This window comes from Narcine bancroftii, chromosome 7 (genome assembly GCF_036971445.1).
Source record: "Narcine bancroftii isolate sNarBan1 chromosome 7, sNarBan1.hap1, whole genome shotgun sequence".
In the NCBI taxonomy this organism is placed as follows: domain Eukaryota; kingdom Metazoa; phylum Chordata; class Chondrichthyes; order Torpediniformes; family Narcinidae; genus Narcine; species Narcine bancroftii.
Genome location: NC_091475.1, coordinates 194617040 through 194644494, shown reverse-complemented (window position 1 = coordinate 194644494; position 27455 = coordinate 194617040). Strand labels below are relative to the sequence as shown.

Sequence of the window (27455 nt, the reverse complement as noted above, 5' to 3'; positions counted from 1 at the left end):
TCTCAGGGTGTGCAGTCGTTGTTGCGCCTTCGTGACAAGTGAAGAGATATTTGTGTGTCCAGGATAGGTCATTTGTTAGGCGGACTCCGAGGAACTTGGTGCTCTCCACACTCTCCACTACTGAGTTATTAATAAGTAATGGAAGGTGGTCATTCCTGGTCCTCCTAAAGTTGACATTCATCTCCTTGTTCACGTTGAGACTCAGGTTGTTACTCTCGTACCATATCACAAGATTTTCCACCTCTTCCCTGTAGTTCTTATAATACACATGGTCTCTCAATAAGAGCAAAGTCTTTTTGAGAAACTTCACTGCAGTCGGCAGGCTTGAATAGTCAGCAGGTCTTCTCTTACCTCTTGTCATGGAAGGTGTCCCTTTTACAAACCAGTGATCTAAGTTTTCTCATCTCTCATTTGTTCAGGAGCTACGGGTATCGAAGACCGCTTGCAGGATGGTGTGCCTGAAACAATAGCAAATCTTCGAAAAGCAGCTTTGCAGATATGGGTGCTCACTGGGGACAAACAGGAAACTGCAATCAATATTGCCTACGCTTGCAAACTTCTTGGTCAAGACGAGGAGCTTCTCATCATGAATGCAGAATCTCAGGTGAGTGAGCAAAGTTTCCACTGCCAACCCAAAGTAGTTTTTATTCAGACAGAATTCTAGAAGAGTAACTGCACACAATGAGGCTGTTCAGCCCATCACATCTGCAGCAGATCTTAACTGCACCAGAGCTTCACTCCCAGCACTTTCTCATTAGCCATGCAAATTTTAGTCACATCCCTCTTGACCAGGGAGTACTTTGCAGATCCCAACCACAAACTGCCTAATATATTTTCCTCATGTTACTTTTAATTCTTTTCATTTAAAAAAAAATAGTCCCTCATTAAAAACATAATGCTGGAGGTCAAACAGTGTACAGGCAGTTCTTGAGTTACGAATGTCCGACTTACGGACAACTCAGAGTTACGAACTGACTGTTCCCCCAATTCACACATGATGTGCATAATGTTACTTCTTGAATTCCCCTTCCAGTATCCAAGACATCAATGGAACAAGAGTAAATGTTAACTTTTAATCATGATCTTTTTTTCTTTTTCTGCATAGAAAGGTAAAATATATACTATAAACATTTGACCAACTGACACTAAAATTGCTAAATATGAATCGTATGTACCTCTTCCAACTTACCTACAAATTTGGCTTAGAGATAGACTTAGGAATGGTGCTCGTTTGTAACCCGGGACTGCCTAAACTTTATTTAACAAAACTAAAGTTACATAACTAACGTTTTAGGCTTGAGCCCTTCATCAAGATATGAAAAAATATAGACAGGCACCGAACAAAATGGTGGGGTGGGGGGGGGGGGCGAGGAATATAGCTATAAAAATCCACCATTCAGGTGCCTGTCCACATTTTGCTTATAGCCTGATGAATGACTGAAGCCCGAAACATTGGTTGTGTATCTTTATCTTTGCTATATAAAGTACACTGTTTGACCCACTGAGTTTCTCCAGCCTTGTATTTTTACTTCAATCAAGGTATCTGCAGACTTTCATGCTCTACTCGTGTAAACTCTCTTAATTCCTTCATCCAAAGGCAACAGCCTCTCACAATCAGTTCTCATCATTTTAATTATCATAAACCCTGACAATCCCCCTTCTTTTATAACTTCACTTCGTAAATATCTCCTGACTTGAAACCCTGCCTTCTATTTCGACCTTATCTGCCCACCCGCCCCCCCCCCCCCTTTTGATTCTACCCTCATGTACCCACCTTTTTTTTTAATCTCTTCAACCATATTGTCTTTCAGGTGAAATCCAACAATACTCCATGAAATTCAAAGCCCTCCATAGAGAGAAGTGAAAGACACAGGCACTGCAGGCACTGTGATTGTATTTAAAAACACAGAATACAGGAGGAACTCAGAAGGTCTCGCAGAGTCCATAGGAGGTAAAGATATATCTCTGAGATTTTGGGCCTGAGTACTTCAAAGAAGGTACTCAAGTCTAAAACGAAACGTCAGTTACATAGCTTTGCCTCCTTTGGACGCTGAGAGATCTGAGTTCCTCCAGCAATTCTGTGTTTTTAAAACACTCCACAATTTAGGTTTGGGTTTCGAGTATACTTAGTTTGGCACCTTGTAGTTCTGTTTTAATATTTTTTATAAGTACAACAGTAGCATCTTCATGACATAAAAAAAAAATGAACATTGAGCCAGCTGTGAAAGTAGAATTCAATGCAGAAATTTGGGAATTACCCAGCAAGTCAAACAGCATCAGTGCACAAACATATTGAAAGTTACTTTTCATTTAATTTTTATTCAACCTTCCAGCTTTTGTGGAAATTGAAAAACCAGTGCGATGCATTTAAGTTTCAGTACTAAAATCCATGGAAGAGCCTCATTGCAAACGAAGGACTTAGCGATTTCATTTCATCCAAAAGCTAACTTGCATAGAGGAAGCTTGCAAATAACAGACAGAGCAAAAATAATGAGGAAACATCTGTTCACTTCAGCAGTCATCAGCTGTGTTTGCTGTTGCATGGCAGCTTTCCCGAAGCTTTGCCGAATTTAACGGCGCGTAAATAAATCCATTGGAGTGTTTTTCCAAGAAGGTGACACAGATCCATAAACTACCATAAAGCAATAGACAAAAGAATCAAAGTTTTGATTTCTGACAATTGGCACGTGCATCAAAACACAGAAACACAAAATAGAAGAAGACACCCATAGAAAGGCAAAAGACATGACTATTGTTCGCCAAAAGTCTGAGAACCAAGAATAAAAAGCAAATTGTCTTCTTATTGCAAGGGGTGAAATAGGTCATCTTCGGTACACAAAAAATCATCCTCGATACACAAAAAAATATTGTTTTATGATATTTTAGTGTTGGTGGATAGTGCAACATTTTTTTGCACGTCTGCAGAAGGACTTAGACTGGGAGAATTAGCAGAGAAGTGGCAAAATATAATGTCAGAAAGTATACCATCATGCACCTTGTTAGAAAAAATAAATGAGAGACTATTATTTTTCAAATGGGAAGTAAATGAAAAGGGACCTTGGAGGCCTTGTGCAGGACAGCCTGAAGGTAAACTTGCATGTTGAGGTGGTGGTGAAGAAGGCAAATGCAATGCTGGCATTCATTTCAAGATGATTAGAATATAGGAGCAGGGTTGTGATGTTGAGGCTTTTTATAAGGCAGTAGTGAAACCTCACGGAGTATTCTGGGGTTGAAGAAAAGATATTTGCTAAAACTCTTGAAGAAAAAGACAAGAAGGCTGAGTGTAGGGTTAATGATCTTAACCTTTAAATAATCCCTATGTTATAGGTGCTCTGTGATTGGTAAGGGATTGCTTAAAGTGGGATGTGAGTGGGAAGGGAAGGCTGAGAATCACTGCTCTAGAGCCAATTGTTACTGAAATATTTTGCCTGAGAAAAATTTCCATTGGCCCATTTCCTTTCGAGTTATGAAACCATGCACATAACGAGTCCATATGTATGATTAAAACAGTGGTCTTCAAACTTTTTCTTTCCACTCTCATACCACCTTCAGCAATCCCTTTACTAATCACCCAACACCTGTGGCATAGGGACAACTTAAAGTGGTATGTGAGTGGAAAGAAAACCACTGGATTAGATCTTTGATCACCAGGGCGCAAAGAGCCCAAATCATGCAGAGGGCCAGCAAGAATTTAGCTAGCGCACTCACGTCTGCACATTAGCTTGTCCAGATTTACTCATTGGGGCACAGAAGGATGCCATTTGGCCCATTGAGTCCATGATAGCTTCCAGCAGAGAAACCTTTTCAGTCTCATTCCCATTCCTTATTTTCTTCTGCCATCTTTCTCACACATTCATCATCAACCACCCCCCACCCCCCCCCGCACTTTGATTCTTTTGCCTATAAAAGGGGTTAATTACAGAAGTTAGTTTCCTTATTGGCTCATCTTTGGGTGTGAGAGAAAACTAAAGGTTTTTCACCCAGTAAGAAGGGGATGAAAGGTTTCAGAGGGTAGACTAGAATGTGGTGTCAAAGTTACAAACAGATCAGCCATGATCTGAGTAAAGGATAGAGAAGGACCATCTCCTGCTCCTGGTTCAATGGTTGAAAAGGTGCTCTGGGAACCAATCATTGTGTGTGGATGACTGGTTTAATTTCCAGGATGCATACAGAATTCTGATCATGGAATTAATTGGTTGTAGCTCATTTGGCTACTGTAAAATGCCCCTAGTGGATGGATGAAGGGATAAATTGGGGTAGGGGAGGAGGGGGTTGTTGGTTGATGGAAAACAGGGAGAACAAAGTAAGAATTAAACAGGAAGTATGCAGAGGCAGGGGGCGAAGGCTCAGCATGTACCATGCCCAAACCGTCAACCTCCTGAATTTCTCCAGTACAATGGTGTGTTGTAGAACAAAGTATAGGATATCTGAAAAATGGACGGCTGATGATTGGGATGGACTCAGAGGGCCCAAGGGCCAATTTGCATAGGTGAGCATACAGGCTCAACAGCTGTGGTGGTCTGCGAGGTAGCTTTTATAAATCTGAGAACATTACAGCACAGTTAAGGCCCTTCAGCCGACCTCTATAGAGTATTCAACAATCTAAACCTTCCCTAACTCACACCAAAAACCCACTATTTTTCTGGGATCAGGTATCTGACTAAGAGTCTTTTGAATGTCCCAAATGTACCAACCTCTTCCAAGACCCCTGGCAATGCGTTCCAGGCACCCATTGCTGTCTGTGCAAAAAGAAACGTACCTCTCCCCTCACCTTATACAAATGTCTTCTGGTATTTGCTACTGTTGCCCTGGGAAAAATGTGTTAGCTGTCCACCATATCTACGCCTCCCATAATCTGGTAGACCCTGTTCACTTTTCCATCAAACCTTTTTTCAAGTTGCTCACACTTTAAGGGGCTTTGACTTTCAACTCTGAGCTGATATCTCCTAAATTTCTTGATCAAAGTGAATCCATTTCTGGAAGTTCTTCCCTTGTCCTCTGTGGACTCCGACCACCTTCTGCACAAGGAGGAGGGTGCGGGGGTGGGGGGGGTGGTGAGTCAAACTAATTTCTGGTTTTAGTATGCACTGGGACTAGAGTTATGAAATAAGACCAGGTGAAATTTCAACAACGCCAGTCATTGAAACAATCCTGAATCTACTGCTGAAATTAACTCAAGGTCCATAGTATCTGCTTGGTTTCTCATCTTAAACTCCATTGTCAACAGGAAGACTGTGCAGCTTTATTGGAGCAAAGCTTGAATTGCATAAAATCAAAGTGTCCACAGAATAAAGGCTCGCACGTTGCTGCCAACGGCTTGGGTGACCTTGTTCCTCCTATTGGAACTTTGCCGAGCCCAGCCGCACAACAGCACAACTTCAGCCTGGTAATCGATGGGAGGACTCTGTCCTTTGCATTGGAAAGAACACTGGAGGACAAGTTCCTTGCTTTAGCCCAAAGTTGCCGTGCCGTGCTGTGCTGCCGTTCCACACCATTGCAGAAGAGTATGGTGGTCAAATTGGTCCGGGATAAACTAAAAGTAATGACCTTAGCAATAGGTGAGTATATTTAGCTTTTTGTCTGCTGATAAATAATGTTATTGAGATCACTACATGATCTCTGCTTTCGCTTCTGTGTGGTTTCAAATGGCAATAGATCGAATGTTAGTTTTTTTTTAGTTATTAATTGAATTAGGGGATGTGTCTTGCTATTGGAAAGTACCACTGAAATAAATGATCAGCCACGATCTTATTGAATGGTGAAGGACTCAAATAGCCTACTTTTTCTTCTAATTATTCTCATGAATATATTAAAACAATCCGAGAAAAAGCCCCCGCTTCATTATATCCAAATATCGAATGTCAGTCATAAAACAAGGTCATTTGGGTGTTGTGATGGAACTGGGATGGAAACGTGGTCCAGCCCTCAGATTTTTCTGACTCACTGTATCCTTCATTCATTCACTTATCATATCCCTCAGTAACTATCGTATATACTCATGTAAAGTTAATACTGTGTAAAGGTTGACACCCCTATTTTTGGCCATATAATCACTTACAAAAGTCAACCATTCCCTAGTTTTGGCCCCGGCCGGCCGCCCATTGGAGCTCCCGACGCTTCAACATCAGACTTTTGCCTAGGCCCCAACTGTCCACCCATCGGAGTGCCCGATGTATCGACCGCGGACTCTCACCTGGACGCCAGCCGCCCACCCATCAGAGCTCCTGATGCCTTGACCATAGATTCTCGCCTAGGCCTTAGCCTCCCGCCCATCTATACTCCCAAAGCCTCTAACGTGAACTCACACCTAGCCCCCAGCTACCTGCCCACCAGAGCTCCCGATGCCTCCAACTTAGGTTTCCGTCTATGCCCCATCCACCCGTCAATTCAAAGCTCTTGATGCCTCCGGGTACAGGATTATCACCCAGTCCCAGCCTCCCATCCGACCACCAGAACTCCTGATGCCTTGAACAACACAGGTACTTACTGCGGTCAAAACTTCTTTCTTTGGCTTGGCTTCGCGGACGAAGATTTATGGAGGGGTATGTCCATGTCTGCTGCAGGCTCGTTGGTGACTGACAAGTCCGATGCGGGACTGGCAGGCACAGTTTCAGCGGTTGCAAGGGAAAATTGGTGGGTTGGGTTGGGTGTTGGATTTTTCCTCCTTTGTCTTTTGTCAGTGAGGTAGGCTCTGCGGTCTTCTTCAAAGGAAGTTGCTGCCCGCCGAACTGTGAGGCGCCGAGATGCACGGTTGGAGGCGAGATCAGCCCACTGGCGGTGGTCAATGGGGCAGGCACCAAGAGATTTCTTTAAGCAGTCCTTGTACCTCTTTGGTGCACCTCTGTCTCGGTGGCCAGTGAACGCGATCTTGGGAAGGCGAGGGCCCTCCATTCAAAATTAGTATTGTGTGTAATAGTCGACCCCATAAATTTAACATTAAAACATTGTCTTCAAGACTTGACTTTTACACAAGTATATTCAGTGCCTGCAGCAATCTTCTATCTCTCAAGTTTGAGATTATAGATGGATTTATCTGGCCTTTGTAAATTAATGGGAGGAATGAAGTTGGTTGAAACGTCTGACAAGAAACCCTGGTCTGAAATAAGTCTGTGGCAGAATTGTGCTGTTCCAATATAATGACACACACTGGATGACCCCATAATTTTCACAGCCCCTCATATGAATCAGTATCTCCTGGACAGCCTTAACTCATAATTTTTACATGATATCCTACGCTTCCCCCTAAAAAAGTAGTTAATGATTAATTATTTAATGTTTTTCAACAAACTTTTATCATCTCATCCTTATTCCTCACATTCAAAGGAACATCAGCCAACACTAGACAACCTGCCCTTGAAATTAACTTTTGGGTGCCTACATTATCAAAGTAAGGTAAAATGGTCATAACCCCTGATCTACTGGGAGATTTATGTATTTTCTATTTATGTAAATGCTATACTCTTTCTCTTCCAGCAGTGTGAGTACTAGATTGCAGACAAGTATCCAAACAAAGCTTTCCGTGCTAACTTTGGGTGATCCTGAGTGTACTAGTCAATCAATCTTCAAGTCAAGTCTAGTTTATTGTCATGTGATTGCACAAGTACAACCCAACGAAACCACATTCTCCAGTCCTCGGTGCAAAACACTCAGACACACAGCCAGACATAACACACATGCAGACAGACAATACTTGTGCAGGACAAGTATTCGTAGATACAAATAAATAATTTTTTTTTCTTTCATAAACATGGGAGGCTCGAATGGTTAGTGTGAGCAGGTCCTTTGGTCATTTAGCATTCTCACTGCTCATAGGAAGAAGCTGTTCCTCAGCCTGGTGTTGCAAGCTCTGATCCTCCTATATCTCTTTCCTAATGGGAGCAGCTGAAAGATTCTGTGTGCGGGGAAGAAGGGGTCCTCTTCAGACAATGATCCCTGTAGATCATGTTAAGGGGGGGACGGGGGGAATGGAGACTCCAGTGATCCTCTCTGCCACTCTTTTGGTCCTGTAGATTGACCTCCGATCCATTTCTCTGCAGCAACTGTACCACACTGTGATACATCTGGCCAGAACGGCTTATTATCTTACAGCCATTATAATTACAGGATTATGAAAATAGTGTGTGGACATTAAATGCCGACGTTGCATGTTTCTACTGCTCCAAATTGTCATTCAACTTAACACGGTCATTTTCCGATGGAAGTTCGTCGACCTGAAGCTCTACTTCTCCTTTTGCAGATGCTACCTGACCTGCTGAGTATTTCCAGTATATTTTATTTTCATTTCAAAACATCATGTCTGGTTCAGCGAATGGTCAAAGCTCTATCACGTTTCTAGAATCACACAAGATCACTAACACTGTGCCAATGTTCCCTCTAATCTTTAGCAGTCAGTGTGTGCAAAAATCTTCTGCATTTTTTTTTTCCCTGTGACAAAAGTATGAGTGCACTGAATGCTTGTGCAAGTGTAAACCTGAAACAGTTTCAAGATCATTTTGACACAGCCTATCTCTCATGGTTAATAAAACTGTATTGGCATGTTTTAATATGTTTTAAGTATGATTGCATTCTACAAAGTGATGTATTCAGTGAAGATTTTATTCCATACTTTGAACTACTTTGTTCAGTTTGTGCACACCTGAATTGCCTTTGTGCGCTGTGCACAACTTAGAGGGGACCGTGCACCGTGCCCATTCTCAGGTTCCATTTTATTGCTCACTGACTGCAGGAGACGGCGCCAATGATGTCAGCATGATCCAGGTTGCCGATGTTGGAGTGGGGATTTCTGGCCAAGAAGGGATGCAGGTAGATTGTACTCTCAAATCAATGTATAGTGCTGCTCCTACACATCTACCTCGATAGGAGACATACAGCCCACGTGGCTCTTCATAATGTTTTAAATTTAAATGTTTTTTTTTAATTTAAACGTACAGCATGGTAACTGGCCCTTTTGACCCAATTTTCTCTGCTGAATATCTCTATACATGGAAAATTACAGCACAGTACAGGCTCTTCAGCTCATGATATTGTAAACCTACTCCACAACAACCCAACAGTTCACACTGCCACCTGTAAGTTGGAGGAGCAACACCAATTCAACCGATGTTAATGCCCTCTTCAACCAGAGGGCATTAACATCGACTTCTCCGGTTACTGCTAAACCAACCCCTAGTTCTCCCTCTCTTTCCTACACTTCTGTCTTCTTTCCTCCAGTCCTCCACCCCCTTCCCTCTCCACTCACAGAGCCATTCCCCCTCCCCCTGTTTGCTGTTGCACCTTCTGTCCCTTATCCATCTATTACCTCTTGACTGTGGGCCTGTGCCCCTGTCCCTCCCCCCATTTTATTCAGGCCTGCCTACATTTCACTCACACCTTGATGAAGGGCTCAAGCCCAAAGCATTGGTTACCTTTGTGCACTGTGTGACCTGCTGAGTTTCTCCAGCGTTGTGCTTTTATCACAACAGTCTAATTTTTCCCAACCTCACGGTGAGAACCCTTTATTTTTCTTACACATTTGTGTCATACATTGTTAAAACAAGTAAACTCCCTGATTATTTCTACCTTCTCCCATCTCCCAAAGCCCATAACCTGCTTCTGTATCCTTAATTCCCTTCTAGGCCAGATACCATGTGTGGAGGTTTATGTCTCTCCGAGCAATATCATTAATTTTTTTAAATTTTCTTAACAATTTGAATACAGTTTGACTCTTGCTTTTTCACGGTAGCGGATGTTTATTAATCCCCCTTCAGGTTAACACTTAAAAAAAATCTTGCTTGGTGTGAAATAATTAAAGTAAAATGTGTACACTTCAGCAGTCCCAATGCATCTACCATTGACAGTTTAATTAACATGTCAGAACTTAAATATGATTTCATTTGGTGGAGGAAGTCAGGCAACATTGCATGATATTTGCACACTAGAGAGCGTCAGGGATAGTGCAGCCGTCGTTTTGTAATGGGGTATTTCTCATCTGCCTGGTCACGAGATGTATTGTCATAAATGGGTTACATTAATAAACTGTTTGAAAAGACCTGCTTAATGTGATTTTATTTTTTTAAGAAGGCCTGTATGCATCATACAGAGCAGCAATTTAATAGTTAGTGCGCTGGGGCAGTAACCAGAGACCTGAAGTAATGAACCAGTTCAAATCCCTCCTCAGCAGATGGAGAACATAAACTCAGTTAAATACATTCGTCATAAAAACATATTATTGGCAACAGTGACTACTATTGTTATCAGTGACCAAATAGTGGTTAAAAGTCTATCTTGCTCATTAATGTGTAAAGAGGTTCCCTTTGGCCACTCTATTGCTCCAGATTCACAGCCCTGTGGTTGAACACTGTCTGAAGAGACAGAACCAACTATTCCATCATACTTAAGTGGTTTAAAGCTGTGCTCACCACCAGCATCTCAAGGGCAATCCCCCTTTGATAAACCCAGAAACTCAACTGAACAGCTCTAAAAGTTCTGTGGCCATAAGAGGAGATCATATGCTGGGTGACTCATCTGTGGCTACCTCAAGATCTGCAAAGAACAGGCATGGGTATAATGGACTTGCTCAGATGAATACAGGACAATTTCTACAGGTGCACACTATGACATTCAGCCCCTCTACTTGTCTGTTGAAACATGAAGCTCAGCATTTGTTGGGTTGCCTTTCACATTGGTCTGAGGGGCTACATTATCTCTTGCCATTGTGTCCATCTTCCTTCCCGACCATTGCAGATGGCTGAATCAGACCATAGTGTGGCATCAGTGTGCCATTTATCCCTAAATTAATTCGTCCGCGAAGCCAAGCCAAAGAATTCTCTAACTGCTTACTCTTGGCAACACAAAGACCTTCTCTGCCCTTCTTCATCCTTTCAATAACTGATGCTCTCGTCCAAGTCACGGTCACCACTCTGACATTCACCCCATCCTGCAGCACCTGTAAATTTCAACAGATTGAAGATTCTGCTCCCTGTACCGTTTTTTTTTCTCCACCCATCACTACTGCTTCACTGGCCTGCATTGGTTCTCAGGTCCCCCGTCACTTGACATATAATTCCCATCATTTTTCTCAGTGCGCTTTTCCCCATTTGTGACTTCCTCCATCCCTGAACCCGACCTCAATGCAAGCCAGAAACATGCCCCTAATTTTACAGCAGCTCCCAGGAGCTCCATTCCAGAATTCCCTCCCTCCTTTCTCCACCTTTAATTCTTTTATTGAGGCACTCATTAAAACACATCATTCACTCTGCACAAGAATTCTTCAGCCTTAGAGTTTATTCACAAGATGGAGGAGCAGAAGTAGGTCAATTGGCCGAACAAGTCCGCACTGCTTAACGTAAATGCATTTCTTCCTGCAATACAAAGCATGGTCGATCATTCCCTTTTAAAAGCGACCACACAAACATGGATGCTGAAATACACACGCAGACGAGAGTAATTTCCAGGAATTCCAGGAGCCACCTTTATTTTTTTAATGTTGGAAGAGTGCCCTGTGACACACCCCAAGAAACTCTGACGTAAACAGAGCTTTTGGTAGAGAGTCTAGCTAGGACGTTACTCTGGTGGTGTACCAATATATTTACAGAATCAAAATATGGACAAGCAGTAAATGAAACAACGCCCCGTGTAATAACCAAACGTAAGTAGACTGCAGGCTTAGGGTTTACTTTAGCAGGAGTGGCTCATCCCAAACTGTGTCATTGGTGAGTTCAGGAAAATGCAGAGTCACGGGCAGGCAACCTCTGATGCTGTGGGCATTGTCAAGCCTGTTGCTGCCATTTATGAGCTCAAATGGCAGTATGGTCAGCCCATGCAGCAGGTGTCAGGTTCCTCTTTCATCCTTTTCAGGGAGAGCCAGCCATTATTGCGTCTTCAGAGATGGTGGACAGGGGCTGGTGGTGGAAGGTGCTGCCCTGGGTTTATTAAAGAGCCTTGAGATGTTTGGTTTAGTTAAAGGCTCGATACAAGTCCATGATGTCTCTGCTCTTTGTTCCTGGTTTCTTACCATTAATTTTGCAAAGGTTGAAAGTATTTCTGTGCTATTATTTCTTGTAGGCAGCAATGGCAAGTGACTTTGCCGTCGCACGGTTTCGGCATTTACAGAAGCTCTTGTTGGTACACGGTCACTGGTGTTACTCCCGCCTCGCTAACACGGTGCTATACTTCTTCTATAAAAATGCAGTGAGTTGTTTTCTTTTGCCTAATTGAAGCATAATATTCACCGTTAATGTTGATTACTATTCATTGAATATAAAATCCCTCTTCAGACACGTGAATGTAATGCAGTACAGTACTGAGAGGGTGTCACAATGTAGGAGGTGCCTTTCCTTGTGTGAGATGCTAAGGGAGATGGATGTAAATAATCCCACAGCACTATTACCAAGAAGGCGAATTTCACCAGGTAATCTACAGCAAATGCTGGCCTTCCTGGCATTGCCATTTTTTAAAAATAACTGCATTAAAAACAAATTAAATGTTCTAGATGTGGCAGGAATGAATACCAGCAGTGTACTCAATATATAGCAGCAATATGTACCTGAAGAGTACTCAGAATATTGCAGTTGACGAGTATCTGCATTGTCCACAAGATATAGTAGGATGAGTATCTGTAGCAGTACTGAAAAAGCTCAGCAGCATCGAATTGAAGTAAAAGGCAATCAAACTTTCAGTTTAAAAAAATGCTGGAGGAACTCAGCAGCGTTCATAGTGCCGGGGGTGGGGGGGGGGTCAAGATATACCATCAACATTGCAGGCCTGAGCCCTTCCTCAAGAATCTGCAAAAATAGGTAGATGTCTGAATAAAAAGGTCGGGAAAGGGGAAGAGAGGAGGGAGGAAGAGGCTAACAGGAACGAGGGTATAGGTGGAGACGGGTGGAAGGGTAGAAGTGAAAGAAGTTGAGAAGTGATCAGGGGCTCAGAAGGCTAGCTCTCTGCATGGAGAGGGAAGGGAAGTTGGGGCACTGGTGGAAAGGGCATGGAGAGGTAAGCAGTGATGAATATGGCATGGATGAGTATCTGCAGCATACTGTAGGTATGACAGGGAGGAAGATCTGCTGTGTTCTCCACATCTCAAATTTATCAGCCTGTTCGTTTGGTTGCCGTGAGATATTTGCTCAGGCATCTTACAAGGATTGTACGCTAGCACTTTGAGAAGCGTAAAGATAATGCAAGTTCTTTTTAATAATATGTTTGTAATTGATTATAAAGATGTTATAATTTGTGTTAACACCTCTTACTGACTCCCAAAACTTTAGAAGTGTGGTTCAAATCTTGTTGCTGGTAGAAAAAAGCCAGTCGATTTATACACGGTAAGGGTCATGAGTAGCAGATATAATAACCAGATAATCTGTTTTGATCATCTTAATTGAGCCAGGCTGTATGTATGTGTAAATTTAAAATGTAATTATCCCACATTTGATCTTGTTATTTTTTTAAATATCTTTCAGTAAAATAATTTTTGAATATTTGTTAAAATCAACAATGTTCAGAATTCTGCCTGGAGGTGTTGCTTAACTCGTTGTCAAAACTCCAGGGGCATAGCTGGTAGGTTAGCGTTTATCTTTGTCCATCATGAAGGAGTCCAGAACCCGGGGCCATGGTTCGAGGATAATAGGCAAACCATTTAGAACTGAGATGAGGAGGAATTTTTTGACCCAGAGGGTGGTGAATCTGTGGAATTCATTGCCACAGAGGGCAGTAGAGGCAGGTTCATTAAATATATTTAAGAGGGAATTAGATCTATTTCTTCAGTATAAGGGAATTAGGGGTTACAGAGAGAAGGCGGGGACGGGGTACTGAACTTTAAGATCAGCCATGATCTCATTGAATGGCGGAGCAGGCTCGAAGGGCCAAATGACCTACTCCTGCTCCTATCTTCTATGTTTCTATGTAACTGCAAGCCAATGCAAACAATCTGAGCATCTCCCCCATGTCAGAGGTGATGCAGGGAAGCATTGGTATGGGATTGCGCATCTTACCAGTCAGTGAGCAAGGCTAAACAGGACCATGCTCCCTACTATTTGCCTGGTGCATCACAGTCTGTTTTGACTGAGGAAAGAAAGACTGAAGCCAAGCAATGTTTGTCATTATTAGGATGTGGGCCTAATACACATTGGAGGGAACAGCAGCTGCTTGTGGTCAACTCTCCAAATAGGTGGTATTTTCAATGCTTTTAAGGCCCAGGGAAAGGGGTGGTCCCGGCATTAAAATTAACCAAGCTTCACAACACTGCAGATACCAAGAGTACTCACAAGTGAACAGGCAAGAGTATATGTGTGCATCGTGGACCAGAGAATCGCTGTTTCGTCTGATTTTACATGTACAATTAGATGACAATAAACATAAGAATGTAAGAAATAGGAGCAGGAGTTGGCCATCCGGCCCGTCAAGTCTGACGATAGGCTCATTTCCAATTACGTGCCTTTTCCCCATATCCCTTAATCCCACTGCTATGTAAAAATCTATCCAACCTTGTCTTAAATATATTTACCAAGGTAGCCTCCACTGCTTCAATGGGCAGGGAATTCCATACATTCACCATCCTCTGGGAAAAGCAATTCCTCTTTATCTCTGTCCTAAATATATCCCCCTGAATCCTTGGCTATGTCCCCTAGTTCAAGTCTCCCCCACTGATTTAAACAACTTGCTTACCTCTATCTTATCTATGCTCATAATTCTGTACGTTTCTATAAGATCCCTTCTCATTCTTCTAAATTCCAGCCAGTACAGTCCCAGACAACTCAATCCCTCCTCATGGGCTAACCCCCTCATCTCTGGAATCAACCTGGTGAACCTGCTCTGGACCGCCGCCAAAGCCAATACATCCTTCCTCAAGTTAGGAGACCAGAACTGCATGCAGTACTCTAGAGGCGGCCTCACCGGTACCTTGTACGGTTGCAGCATAACCTCCCTGCTCCTAAATTCAGTCCCTCTAGCAATGGCCAACATTCCATTTGCCTTCTTGATAGCCTGCTGCACCTGCAAACCAATCTTTTGCACTCCCAAATCCTTCTGCATGGCAGCACGCTGCAATCACTTGCCATTTAAATAATAATCTGGTCTTCCATTTCTTTCTTCCAATGTGGATAACCTCACATTTACCAACATTGTACACCATCTGCCAGGCCCTTGCCCACTCACTTAACCGAAACATGATCCAGTGCTGACCTTTATCACAGTATTTGTATTCAGCAGCTTAACTTAGATCTGCCAGTAGAGGAGATACGTGCCTCTGGGACACATTCATGTCGTGGTTAAATTGCTGGACCAATATTCAAAGACATGGAGCGTTGACCTGGAGACATGAATTTGAATTCCACCATGACAGCTGGGAAATTTCAATTCAAATAATTAAATTAATCAGTGATAATCATGAAGCGAACAGATATTCATTAAAAACCAATTCGTGGATGTCCTTCGGGAAGGAAGTCCGCTGTCCTTGCCCAGTCTGGCTTATTTCCTATGCTTCATTTCCTATGAAATAACCTGGTCAGGTGCCTCATTGAAGCGCAACAGAGGCTCATGATAAATGCTGGCCTTGGCACTGACACCATCGCCACCTGAATGGATAACAGATGCAATCTGTAACTGCACTGCAGCTCTCCTTAACATTCCACTGGTGTGCCGATTCAGGAGTGAGCATTCTCCCTTCATACCCCTTGACTCTTATCAAGTGTGTCTTCATGGTTCAACTTCATTTGCAGCTAGTTTTCCTGCTTCCCCTTACAAATATATAACCCATTTAATATCATATCGCCCACATCATACATGGCTGAGATCCTTGGATGGTTTATATTGGCTGGCAATGACCTTCAAGATGACACTAACCTACCAGTACAGCATGTCCCTGGAGCTTTGACAGCTCCCCCTGGCAGAATGCTGAACATCGTTGACTTTCACATATATTCAAATATTTTATTGATTTTTTTTTAAATTGCTTCAGATTAAATGTGGGTTCATTCAAGCACTACAAAACAATTTCAAAACGTTGGACCTGCTGAGAATCCCCAACATTTTCTGTTTTTATAAATTTGGTTCCCTTCATAAAATGATTGGTACCGCTGTTCTGACAAAATGAGTATGTAGCATTTCTCTGGGACTGAGAGACAGAGTCACACATTAAAGAAAAGGAGATGATGGAAAGAATGCTGAGCAACTGCTCCAAACTTGGGATGGTTCACTGAGTGAACATTTAGCCACGTAGAGTTTGGAGAGAAATGAGGCTGAAAATGGAATGTACAGTTTCCAAAAGAAATTTTGGCTTTCACCATTTGCAATTTCCTGTCCCTTTAAAATAATTTAATTTGCAATTGTACTAACTTTAACATCTTTTTTTTGCTTTAAAATACTTTCTAATTCTATTTGATATTTACTTCAGAAACTGTAGCTATGACTTAATATTCAAAAGCTTAGAGCGTTGCTCTCTCAGTTACCTCATGTGGGAATTTCATTATTGAACACACCCAGCACAAATTACAAGGTCACCTTTTATTCCTTTCTTCAGATGTTTGTTGCTCTCCTTTTCTGGTACCAGTTCTTCTGCGGATTTTCGGGTTCGACGATGATCGACCAGTGGTACCTTATTTTCTTCAACCTCCTGTTTTCGTCCATCCCCCAACTAATCACGGGAATACTTGATAAGGATGTTTCAGCGGAAACCCTGGTGGCCTTACCTCATCTGTATAAAGGTGGACAGAATTCCGAGGTAAGAAAGTGACTAAGATATATTAGCAGCAGCTGTCGGTTTCAGAGTTAATTCAAATGTTCAAAGGATCAAAGATTCCTCTATTGTCATGTAATAATACAGTAATAATCCAATTTGCATGATATACTTCAGCTTTTGGTTGCCTTAAGGCACTCACCATGAGCATTGCCCGATACCCCTAACAGTAAGAGAAAGAGAAGCACCGTGTGTCCATGGACTTGTCTCCAGCAACCCCGTAGCCTTTGCAGCCCCACAGACTCCTGTTCCAACTATCGACAACCCGAGCTCCAGATCCAAACCTCCGATACGATCAGGAAGCCTTCAGCATCCGAGATCCTTCGGGAGTCCTTCTTGCCCTCACCACTCCCTTGTGAATCCAGGTTCCGGTATTCAATGAATTCTGGAATTAGAAGCTGTTATCTTAATGTTAGAAAATTAAATTCACTACAAAAGAATGTGAAAGTTCATCTCTCAGAAAATAAAGTCTGCCTCCTTTCCTGGTTCTTGCCTCGGGACATGCACTTAATAAGAGTTGCTGCTTCACTGCTCCAACAACTTGGTTTGATCCTGACCTCTACTACTGATTATATGGAGTTTCGACATTCTCCATGAGACCATGTGACTTTCCCACATCCCAAAGATGTGCCAATTAACCTATCAAATTGTATAGGTGGGAGATAATCTGAAGGGGAGCTGTTTGGAATATGGGAAAAATAACATGGGATTGGTATTGGATTTGCGTAAATGGATGGTCGAAAGTTGCCACGGATGGAGAACCAAAGGGCATGTTTCCATGCTCGCCAACTCTGTGCAGCTCTTACCTCTGTTTCTATCAAGCCTCTTGGTTAAAATAAAAAAGACAATAATCTCCACATTCCCACAAAAGAAATAAAAATAAGAGGCTTTGCATAGTCAGAACAAATGAAACAGAAGCTAAAAAAGAATTGATTTATCTGTAAATGTTAATGCTAGAAGGGCAAAAATGGCCTGTTTCCGTGCTGTAATTGTTAGGTAACAAATAAAATTACTGTACGTTAGCTGTGTGCCATCTGTCACACACTCTATTCGAAACTAACCTTTTCAATTGCTTGTTCTTCCAGGAATACCAGCCATACATGTTCTGGATGAACATGATTGATGCTCTCTACCAAAGTCTCATCTGCTTCTTCTTTCCATATTTGGTACGTTGTGATGACGATATTGTTTATTGTCATATATATTGTACAATGTACTGTACTTATTCACCAAAATTCTTACTTGCTGCTGTTGATCAGGTTCTTTGTAAAATATAAACAAAAAAAACCCAACATATTAAATATGCATTGAAATAAAAAAGACCATAAATTCACAAAATAGATTTATAATAACTATTCAGTGCAAAATGAGAAATCCAACTTGTGTCGGAGATTTTTTTTCTGCCAAAGTAAACTGAAATAAATTTGTGGCTATGAATTTGTTTTCTTGCTTCCCTCTTATAGGCTTACCAGGATTCAGATGTTGACATCTTTACCTGGGGGACACCTATAACCACCCTGGCTCTATTCACGATCTTAATGCATCTGTGCATTGAAACCAAAACATGGGTAAGGAGTCTCCTCATCGGCACTGTCCTTTCCCATTTGACCTGCAGGCTTGTGAAAAACTTACAAAACTGTGTAATGTGCAGTAGTTCTCAGTGTTGTCTGTATCAAATCTCTTGGTACAAGATGCTATATGGATTTTTTTTTCCAAAAACTTTTCCAATTTGACATTCTTTTTTTAAAATTTGAAAGCCAAGGAATTCTAACATAAATTATGGTAGTTTTGAAAACCAAAGCGTTTGTTAAGCAAAAATTATCATCTAAACCTCATTCAAAAGGATTTAACATGTCAAGAAACCCTTTCACAGTCAAAAGGTATATTAAATATTTGATGTTCATATCAATTCGCTGATTCCTTCCGCTTACTGGTGAAGACTAGAACAGTTCAAGCTATGACAGAGCAGGGCATCTCAGACAACAGCCCATTGCTTTCTCGGTTTAGATGTATTGTCCAAACTTCCTTGATGATCACTCTGGTCACCAAAAGCCTCACACCCCTATTATTGCAAACTCCTGGCCTCTGACATCTTGCTGTCTTCCTAAAATCTTTCCAAGATGAATTTGAAATGACATTAATTGAAGTAGAAAGGAAACTTTTACAAAATGAAGCTTGATATATTGAATTATGGTTTGATTCTTCATCAATTGTTGATTTTTTTTCCTTTGGCATGAGCTGGCTCATCCTCTGTCTGTTGTCTGCAGTTCAAGGAGAAAAATAATTTAGGAATTCAACATGTATTCCTGATAAAATCTCTATTTTTGTTTTCAGACTTGGATGCATGTCACCTCCATTGTTTTCAGCATTGTTCTGTTCTTTACTGTGGCGCTGAGTTATAATGCAGCTTGTCCTAAGTGCTATCCTCCATCCAATCCCTACTGGACTATGCAGAAGTTGATGGTGGATCCAAAGTTTTATTTGATCTGTGTTCTCACACCAACGACAGCCTTACTACCCAGGTAACCTAATTTAACAATTGAAGGGGCACAGAATGGGTGCAATCCATTAGATAGTGATCCAATGAAATTCTCTTGAGCATGTGTGTCATGGACTAGATTAGCAATCAGTTACCAATCAATTAAATCAAACTTAGGAGAAAGGAAACAAGCAGATGTTCTGAAGGAATCAGCAATGAGAGTTCCATTGCCTGGGTTTTCGGTTATAAATAATGTCCTACCTATATTCTATCGGTGGTCCCACAATGGCATATTGGGCCAGATCTTCCGAACCCATTCTGCTCCCAGGACCTGTGACCTTACCTTTAGTTACTCCTGGAACTTGTTGTCAGCCTACCTAGACTCAGATCCCATCCTTGCTACTCTGAAAAGCAGGTCCTTCACCAATTATAGTCATGTACCAGGAGTGGAGCATCGAACTGTGGCACACCAAGGGATGAGAACTGAGAAAAAAAAAGGATAATTGTTAAGATGAAACACCTAATAGAAGTGATTTAATAGCAGTATTTAAATATTTTTAAAAGTTAGTGTTTTTATTCAGTTACAAATGTCAAATATATTTCAGTTTATATGGTACTTTATGCTTTAAAAATAAACCATCCAACATGTCCAACGTAGTAAGATTGCAACACGTTGATGAGACTATATGATATGGGCCAAAAACAGACACTTCCCTTTTCCTTAAATAGAAACTCTTACATCTAAACTATGGGAACCAACTAAGCCATTCCTGAAGACATTGTAGCAACCATTTACACAGAAGTGTATATATATTATATATATATATATATATATATATATTTATATATATATATATATATAAAATATATATATATATATATATATATATACATTGTGGTGCCTTAAGGGCAGAGCTACAAGCAAAATGTCTGAATCAAATGGTCATCAGCAAAAAAAACTGCTTTTTTTAGTTTTACAGGCAACTTTTATGCGGTTCGCCTGTACCAAAATCGGACGTGATGTCACGATGCTCCCAACGCATTTCCCAGACTGCTGAATTCGTCCCTGAGATGAAGGAGATCCAGCACCAACTTAGCACGGACCCACAGAACATGTGGTCGGCCGGAATCTTGGGGACAATTCGAGCATGGCGTCCCGCCCCTCGGCTGCCACTGCATCCATGAGGTTTTCTCCTTCCTTCACCCTGCAGGCAGCGAATTCGAAAATCTAGCACTTTTTGGTTGAAAAATAATCTCAACTCCCCTTGAATTTTTCTGCCAAATAAATTACCACCTCTTTAGCGAGGGAAATAGATTCTTCCTGTTCAACCTATCTCGCCTTCGCCATAATTTTATACACTTTAATTCATTTTTCCCTCAATCTTCATTGCTCCAATAACAGCAAAGAACAGCTCACTGCTGTTCAACTTACTATGCTATACTATAATATTGCATATCATGGAGTATTTATTTTGAAAATTTATTTATTAAATTAAAGGACAATTTCTTCTCTGCCAATATTAAACACCTAAATGAACCTCACAGCAGTAAAATTAGGTCGCCTTTGCCCCGTACCAACTGATCTCTCTCTGTGACTCTGCACTTTTGTCCTATGTCTATCTTGTTGCCTTATGTATGAGAAGTCTAGCTGGACAGCTCACAAAACAAACTTTCTCACGCACCATGACTGGGTTGTTGCGAATGTGGAACTCATGTAGGATTAGTGGAGACTTTATTTTCCTCTGATAAGGGAAAATATTTCCTGCTGTCTACTCTATATCCCTCATTACTTTTCATTCCTCAATAATTGCCCCTCTTAGCAGCAGGTAAGAATTTCGGTGCATGCCGAAATTCAATGTGTATGACAATGAACCCAAGGAAAAGAAGTCCCGCCTCTCATCGTTGTCAGAGTACATACATGACAAAACATACAACACTGAGATTCTTTTTCTGGCCAGCAAGGCAGAATTACCACTTATGGGTAGTGCAAAAAAAATCTTCTCAACGTACACATGTAAACAAATAAAGAAATGTAAACACACTGTGCAATACAGAAAGAGAAATTAAATAAAGTGCAAAAGTAAGTCCCTAATTGAGTTTGTGGTGGAAGAGTCATATGGTGGAGGGGTAGCAGTGTTCCTCAATATGGTGACGTGAGTCTTGTGGTAACTATGCCTCTTTCCTGATGGGAGCAGCAAGAACAGTGTTTGTGCTAGATGACGTGGATCCTTGCTGACTCCTCTCTGACTGCAACGTTCCCTATAGATGTTCTCAATAATGGGGAGGTTTTTGCCTGTGATATCCTGGGCTGTTTCCACTACTTTTTGCAGGACTTAACACCCAAGGATATTGGTGTCTCCATTACCAGACAATGATGTAGCCGGTCAGCACACTTTCCACCAAACACCTGCCGAAATTTGCCAGGGTTTCCAATGTCATACCAAGCCTTCACAAATTCCTGAGGAAGTAGAGGCTCTGACGTCCTTTCTTAGTGGGTTGGGTCCAAGAAAGATCCCCCAAGATAGTGACTCCCAAGATTTGCTCACCCTCCCAATTCTGATCCCCCAATGATTACTAGGTCTGGTTTTCCCTTCCTGAAGTCAACATTCAACTCCTTTGTTTTGGTGACATTAAGTGCAAGGTTGTTATTGATGCAGTATTCAATTTCTCTCCTGTATGCTGGCTCATTACCCCATTTTATGCAACCCACTTCCTTGGTATCTCGTCAGTGAATTTGTGGCTGTTGTTGTCACCCAATTATAGATGTAAAGCGAATAGAGCAGGGGACTAAGAATACAGGATCCAATTACACAGTGAGGTGTTGAGTCCCATGCCCTGGAGTTTGCTGATCAAATTTGAGGAGATGATGGCTTTAAACGTCGAACTGTAGTCAATAACGAGCATCCTGATGTATGTATCTTTGCTGTCCAGGTGTTCCAGGGCTTTGTGTAGAGCCAGTGAGCTGGCATCTGCCGTAGACCTGTTGCTATGGTAAACGAATCGGAATCGATCCATGTCACTGCTCAGACAGGAGCTGATATGCTTCAGCATCAGCCTTTCTAAACACTTCAACACTGTTGATATGAGAGCCACTGGTTGATAATCATTTAGGCAGTTTGCTACACACTTCTTGGGCACCTGTACGATTGCTGCCTGTTTGAAACAGGTGGGTACCATGCCCTGCCAGAGTGAGATGTTGAATATATCCATGAAAACATTAACAAGTTGGTCAGCAAGGGTTTTTAATATTCCACTGCTTTTTATGCTCCATAAAACATTTTTACTCTCAATAAAAACATTTCTTGCAGGTACTTGTACCGAGTCTTTCAAGGCAGCTTGTTCCCTACACCGATCCAGCGTGGCCGTCAGCTGGACAGGCTGCGTGCTGCGGCTTCGTGCCCTGTTGGTAAATGGAACGTCTCAGGCAGTTGCTCAGCGACACTGAAACCTGACTCAACGCTCTCTGGAGCTGACATCCATGGTTCCTCATCCAGCGATTGCCATCGTGTTCCTGTGGATGCAGACCAACCCGCTAATGGTCCAAGCAATAAGCAAGCAGCGCCAGAAACTGGTTTAGCTGTGAGGGGGCCTAAAGAAGGTGCACAACTCTCCCAACTGAATGGGAAATCATCAGGCATCCAAAATAGACAGCCGCACTTACACAAAGTCTGGCGCACCGAATCGGTGGTAGAGCTGCCATTCATAGAAGATGTCATACCACTGAACTCGTACACTGGGATGGATCAATCAAATTTACCAAACTGGAAGGCATTGTCATCATCCTCCAATTATGCAGAACTTTCTTTACATTCCTTGTTACAGGCACAGGCATTGGACGGTGAGAAACCTGTTCCAGGTCATGTGATTCTGGAGGGTGGAAAACACTCTGAGCAACTGTTTCAAAACCATTCCTGCACTTCACCCCGAATACAATCATCAGAAAAGAGTTCTGTGGAAGTAAATCCTTTATGACCACAACCAGCCTGCTTAAAGTGCCTTTCTTTTAAACTTTGCACAGTTCAGATTATAGTCTTATAAAATGTATATTTAATATTAGATTATCTGTTCAGAAATCTTTAAAAAAGTCAAATATAATTTATAATTTGCACATGTAAAATATAAAGAAAGATTGTGCTGGATTTAATATATAGTTATCTGAAATAGTGCTGTTTTCAAAAATGGAGTTTCCATTGCCCAGTATACGTTTCAGTACATGTTAAAGAGCCATTACCCAGGGGATATCAGTACAAAATACAGGGCCAGTCACTTAAAAGTGAAGTGCATAGAAATTTCTTCTGTCAGAGGGTAGGTAATCTCTGGAATTCTCTAGACCCAAGGATGGTGGAAGGCTGATCATTAGCTCTATTTGAGGTGGAGGTCCATAAGTATTTGAAAGATTGAGGAATTGTGAGATACAGAAGAGGAGTGAGACCAGCACAGAATATACTGAATGAGGGGCAGGCTTTGGAGGCTTGGTGGATAATGGCTGCTCTTATTGCCTCATGTTCTTATACTAGAACAGTAGTTTTCAAACTTTTTCTTTCCACTCACATACCACTTTAAGTAATCCCTATGCCAGAGGTGTTCTGTGATTCGTAAGGGATTGCTCAAGGTGGTAGGTGAGTGGGGGAGAAAAAGGATAAGAACCGCTGATCTAGACGCAATTGTTACTGAAATATTTGGCTTGAGAACAATTGTCATTGGCCCATTTCCTCTTGAGTAATGAAAATGTGCACATAACGAGTCCATTAGGTACGATTCAAGCCATCGTTTTCTTTCCACTCACATACCACCTTAAGCAGTCACAGAGCACCTATGGCATAGAGATTGCTTAAAGAGGGTTTGTGAATGGAAAGAAAAAGTCTGAAAACCACTGGGCTCTAAACCTTGTCATTATTTCTCTTATTTTATGGGAGAAACTGCCTGGAGTTGAAAGGACCAAAAGGAAGATAGTTACCATTTTAGTGATTACAGGAGGACAGTAGGAGTTCTCCAGTGATCACTACATCAGGGAACATTTCCTCTTTTGTCTATCAATAAAGCCCTTCTTTAAAAACTTTATTTAGAAGAATTTAAACAACTTGCAATCCAACACAACAGAAAAAGAAACAATTTTTTTGTATAGAAAAAAAACAAAAACCCCAACCACCCTCCCACCCCTTCAGCCAGCCCCCTTTAAGGGGAGCCAAATATAAAAATAAAACATAGAATATATACAGTATTTCAAAGTGTTTCTAAATTCATATATTCCAAATAAGGTGACCACATTTTAACAAAAAAAGAATAATTATCGTGCATGTTACATGTAATTTTTTCCATAATAATACATTCTCAATTCATTAGGCCAGCCTGCTATATTAATCTCCACATTATCTTTCCAAGTACTAGCTACAGACAGCACTAAACGTATAAATGCAATCTGAAATGTATCCGACCCCAATCCCTTCAAAGAAACCATAGAGCCCAATAAAAAAATCGATGGGTCAAATGGTAATTTAATTTTTCCAAACTAGCATGATTTCTTCCCAAAATGGTTTAACACAAGACCAAATGGCATGTAAAAAATTTCCAGTACATAATCCACAGCTAAAAGAAGAGTCCGAATTACTAAACCCATATTTTTTCAATTTCTGTGGAGTCAAATATAACTAATGTAAAAAATTATAAGTAACCATTCCATATCACACATTCATCACTTTTGTTACACTATCATGGCACATAACCTCCCAATTATCTTCAGGAAAAAGATAAGTTAAATCACTTTCCCATTTAGTCCTCGATTTCTCCCATTCCAGTTTATCCATACTTTCCTGTAACAATTGATACATATCCGAAATATAACCTTTCTTTGATACAGAGGAAATCAAAGATTCAAATTTCATCCACATAGGTAAATTCAGTTCTTTACCATAATTATCTTTAATCAAAGCTCTAAGTTGATAATACACAAATAAAGAATTTACAGATATATCAAATTTCACCCTCAATTGATTAAAAGAAAGAAACTGGCCTTCTTCAAAACAGTCTTGAACTATCTTTATACCCTGAGAATTCCATCTCTTTAAAAGATTATTGAACATTGAAAAAGGAATAAGCTGATCATGATATAATGGGGTTTGAATTGATAATTTACCCTTTGATCCTAAAACCATATTTCTTTTAACTTATATCCTTAACAAATGTTTTAATACTGGCATATTACATTCCCGTAATAAGTTCACATTCCACTTAAATATAAACTGATGCACCTCAACTTCGGAAATACAAGCCATTTCCACCTTCGCCCAACTCGGAGGCTGATCCATATCCATCAATCTACTAACAAATTTCAACTGTGCTGCTTCATAATAATTTTGAAAATGGGGTAACTCCAATCCACCTAATGTGTATTTTCATGTAAGTTTGTGTAAGGCTACTCGTGCTAATTTTCCCTTCCATAAAAACTCATGCACCACTCTATTCAAATCCTGAAAAAAACCCTTTGGAAGTAAACAGATATTGAAACAGATATTGGATTCGAGGAAAAATATTCATTTTAATACAATTTACTCAACCTATTAATGTTAACGGTAGATCTTTCCTTTTAATCAAATCCATTTTAATCCTTTTTAATAAAGGAACATAATTTAATTTATATAAAGATTGATCATCTGCATTTACTACCACTCCCAAATATTTAATTCTATCTGACCATTTTAATTTTATAATATTTTTTATATTCTGAATAATCTCCTTCCCCAACTGGCAATATTTCACTCTTATCCCAATTTACTTTATATCATGATAACTCTCCAAATTTCAACAATCTTGTAAATATTTCAAAGACTGCTCCGGTACTGTCAAATACACCAATACATCATCTGCAAATAAATTAATCTTATATTCATCATCTGCAATTTTCATCCCTTTATGAGGTAAATATTTGGTGAGTCTATTCGCTAACACTTTCACTATAATTTTATAATCTATATTTAATAAAGAAATAGGCCTATACAAAGATACTTTCAAATTATCTCTATCTTTCTTTGGAATCACCGTAATTATAGCACTCGAACAAGATTCCGGTAACAATTGATTCTCAGTTATTTGCTGCAATACATCTCCAAATACAGAGGATAAATTTTCATAAAATACCTTATAGAATTCAGCCAAAAATCCATTATTCCCTGGTGACTTCCCATTCGGCATCTCCTGTATAGCTTCTTTAATCTCAAAATCTATAAATGGAGCTTCCAATTCCTTAAACTCCTCTTCCCCCAAAACAGGTAATTTCAATATAGATAAATAGGATTCAATAGAACCAACATCCTGGTTTCCCTCAGAAGTATATAATTTTTGGTAAAATGAATAAAACTGATCATTGATTTCCTGAGGTTTATAGGTAACTATTGACTTCTTTTTAACAGCATTAATAGTTTGCAATGTCTGTTCTATTTTTAATTGCCATGCTAATACCTTGTGAGCTCTCTCACCCAATTCATAATAACGTTGCTTAGATCGGTAAATTAAACGCTCATACTGATAAGTTTGTAATGTATTATAACGTAATTTCAACTTCGTTAAAGCAGCTTTTTTATCTTCTATAACATCTTTCTGAAATTCATTTTCCAACTCAGTAATTTGTTCCTCCAATGTTAGACTTTCCGCCACATATTGTTTTTTAACTTTTGTAGTATAATTAATAATTTGTCCTCGCAAATATGCCTTCAAAGCATCCCACAGTACAAAATTACTACGTACTGAATTAGTATTCTCAGCCAAAAACAAAGTAATCTGTTCCTAAAAAAAGTAATAAACTCTGGTTTCCTCAGTAGCATTGTATTAAATCTCCATCTATAAGACGATTGTACCACTTCTGGACTTACACAGAAGAAAAATAACATAGAATGATCCAATATATTGAGCCTGTAGTACTCTACCTTGCAAAAGTGCTGAAACCAAAAAAAAGGTCTATTCTAGAAAATCAATCATGTCTAGATGAATGAAAAGAAAAGTCTTTCTCTGTAGGGTTTACTCTCCACCAAATTCAAATCTTTCATCAGAGCTCCTATTTGTATCGCCACCTTTGATTTCCTTATACTTTTCAGAGATCTATCCAATAAAGGATCCAAAACATTTAATATCTCCCCCAACCAAAATATTTTCATTAGTCAGATTTAACAATAAAAAAGCCTCCAACATGAACCGTTCATCATCAATTTTACAATTCACCATCAAAACCCTCCCAGTATTTCCCTCAAACAATTCTAATTCAAACGGTAATTTCTTATA

At 40.5% G+C, this 27455-nt stretch overlaps 1 protein-coding gene across 3 annotated transcripts in view; it reads left to right on the top strand.

Moving 5' to 3' along the window:
* The window catches only part of atp10a (ATPase phospholipid transporting 10A), a 252799-nt gene extending 227026 nt beyond the window's left edge, over positions 1 to 25773 (top strand). For all 3 annotated transcript variants that reach the window (XM_069891894.1, XM_069891893.1, XM_069891895.1), the window contains 9 exons: positions 420 to 604; positions 5228 to 5558; positions 8726 to 8802; positions 12043 to 12168; positions 16490 to 16690; positions 17791 to 17871; positions 18169 to 18273; positions 19040 to 19227; positions 22493 to 25773. In XM_069891894.1, coding sequence (XP_069747995.1) covers positions 420 to 604; positions 5228 to 5558; positions 8726 to 8802; positions 12043 to 12168; positions 16490 to 16690; positions 17791 to 17871; positions 18169 to 18273; positions 19040 to 19227; positions 22493 to 23156 — 1958 coding nt within the window. In that variant the 3' untranslated portion in view covers positions 23157 to 25773. The remainder of the gene's footprint in view (positions 1 to 419; positions 605 to 5227; positions 5559 to 8725; positions 8803 to 12042; positions 12169 to 16489; positions 16691 to 17790; positions 17872 to 18168; positions 18274 to 19039; positions 19228 to 22492) is intronic.
* Positions 25774 to 27455: the final 1682 nt, after the last annotated feature.